The following is a 2,036-nucleotide window of genomic DNA, read 5'->3' as shown; positions in this document are numbered from 1 at the left end:
AAAACGGGTCAGGCCCAGCACCACCGGCATGACAACCAACAGAAATCCATCACTGTGTGATGGTAATCCAGAGATGCCACTCGAGAGCAGCAAAATGCAAAATATTTTGACCCAGAGTTACCTATTCCCGGCATTTCCAGCATGCAAACGTCCAAAATGTTCTCCATCACCTTGCTCCAAATATTTTCCCCTGCCTTGTTTCGTGTCGGGATGCTCGGAGCGATGCAAACCCCCCCACCCCGCTCCCAAATTCAGCTTCTCAAAGCCAGAGTGATGGCAAGGAATACGCCGCGGGGCTACTCACGCAGTCCTATCTTGGCTAAGTGCAGGCGGTTCACCCAGGAGATCTTGCTCAGGGGGTTTGGAGTGATGAAGACCACCATGACGCTGATGGGGCGGCCAGATCTGCATAGGGAAAGCATCACCAGGTCGATCTTCAGCCTCCTTCTCCTCTTTCCCAGGGTGGGAAGAGCCCACCCGTGATCCACAAACTCACTTGTCCGGCTTCCCGGGGAGCAGGAGACGGAGGCGGCACTTGTTGGCGGAGTGGATCTCCTCCTCCTTCACCTTCATCATCCTCTGCAGGGCCAAACACCAGTCCTGGGCCACCGTCATGTTCAGGTTCTGGGGGGAAAAAGTCATCGCTTATGGAAGTGCCTCCAAAACAAGCCTGAATCATCCCCAAATTTCATCTGGGGGACCCAGGAGGAGAAATGGTCCAGCAGTCCCTGAGGAACCGCGTGGTTATTGCGAAGCACTCAAGCTTGGTGCTACCCAAATCATGAGTTTGACCACGCTCTGGCATGTAGATACCTGGTAGGTGCCATGCAAGGTGCTGATGAGAAGGGTGATCTGCTCCACCACCGCCAGGTCCTTCTGCAGGTCCTGCAGCTCCTGGAAGAGCCGTGGTGGCCCCAGGTAGACTTTATCTTGGGTGAAGAAATGGAGAAATGAGGTCCATGGGAGGATGCTCCTTTCCCAGCGAAACAAGCCCAACACCGGATCGAGGGATGGGTGCTCACTGTGCGAAGCCTGCCCGGCCGGCGCGTGTTTCTTGGCACCGGCGTTGTGGATGACGACGTTGTCCTTGTCGTAGGCACCGCTCTCCTGTCCCACCTCCACCACCTGCACCTGCGGGAGGGCCGTGCTCCACTTCACCACATATTTGGGACCCAGGGGCACCAGGCTGCTAATTTCCAGCTGGCCTCTGCCGAGGGAGGATGCAAAAAAACCAGATATCAATAAATCAGCAGGCACCGCGGCTCGCCCTGCAAGCCCTTCCAAAATGCATTTTGCAAGCCAAGACCCCTTTGCAGCACCACGCCGTGCACTGGTGCATGCCTGCACCCCCAAACGTGGGGCACGCAACCACAGCAAACCACACTCAGCACCTACCCTGGGTTCACCGGCCTGGAAAAGGAGGAAAATGATTAATCAAGAGGTATTACGAGGAACTCGAGGAAGGTTTTTCCCTCTGCAGCATCGACCTCCACCAAGCCCTGAGGTCCCAGCAAGCTCCCGGACCGTGCACTGGTGCATGCCTGCACCCCCAAACGTGGGGCACGCAACCACAGCAAACCACACTCAGCACCTACCCTGGGTTCACCGGCCTGGAAAAGGAGGAAAATGATTAATCAAGAGGTATTACGAGGAACTCGAGGAAGGTTTTTCCCTCTGCAGCATCGACCTCCACCAAGCCCTGAGGTCCCAGCAAGCTCCCGGACCCCACGGCACCAGGGGATAGAGGCTTTGCATGGAGGCACGCCAAAAGTGGGGGGCAAAGCAACCCCAAACCAGGTGGGTTCCCCCTCTGAAACACGATGAGGTGGTTTTCAAAGTCCTTGGGGAAGAGCTAGCAGAACACACTAAAGCCCAAAAATTGAGGTGGAGAAGGGGGAAGGTCGCTACGTCGACACTTTGCAAAGCGATTTCGGGGTCTGGGGTCATCAGCACGTACTTGAAGTTGATGTTGGCGCAGACCAGCATGTCGTTGAGCAGGAAAACCTTCCGCTCCTTCGACTTGATGAGCTGCCCCC

At 56.1% G+C, this 2,036-nt stretch overlaps 1 protein-coding gene across 1 annotated transcript in view; it reads right to left on the bottom strand.

The window, feature by feature from the left end:
* ARHGEF10L (Rho guanine nucleotide exchange factor (GEF) 10-like) overlaps positions 1 to 2,036 on the bottom strand; it is a gene marked incomplete at both ends in the record, with an annotated part of 4,971 nt that overhangs the window by 1,693 nt on the left and 1,242 nt on the right. The window contains 5 exons of the mRNA XM_009697024.1: positions 305 to 405; positions 497 to 624; positions 814 to 929; positions 1,023 to 1,207; positions 1,958 to 2,028. Coding sequence (XP_009695326.1) covers positions 305 to 405; positions 497 to 624; positions 814 to 929; positions 1,023 to 1,207; positions 1,958 to 2,028 — 601 coding nt within the window. The remainder of the gene's footprint in view (positions 1 to 304; positions 406 to 496; positions 625 to 813; positions 930 to 1,022; positions 1,208 to 1,957; positions 2,029 to 2,036) is intronic.

Source organism: Cariama cristata, unplaced genomic scaffold (assembly GCF_000690535.1).
Source record: "Cariama cristata isolate BGI_N322 unplaced genomic scaffold, ASM69053v1 scaffold24723, whole genome shotgun sequence".
Taxonomy (NCBI): domain Eukaryota; kingdom Metazoa; phylum Chordata; class Aves; order Cariamiformes; family Cariamidae; genus Cariama; species Cariama cristata.
Note: the sequence above shows the minus strand (reverse complement) of the source record. Positions and strands in the feature narration are given on the sequence as shown.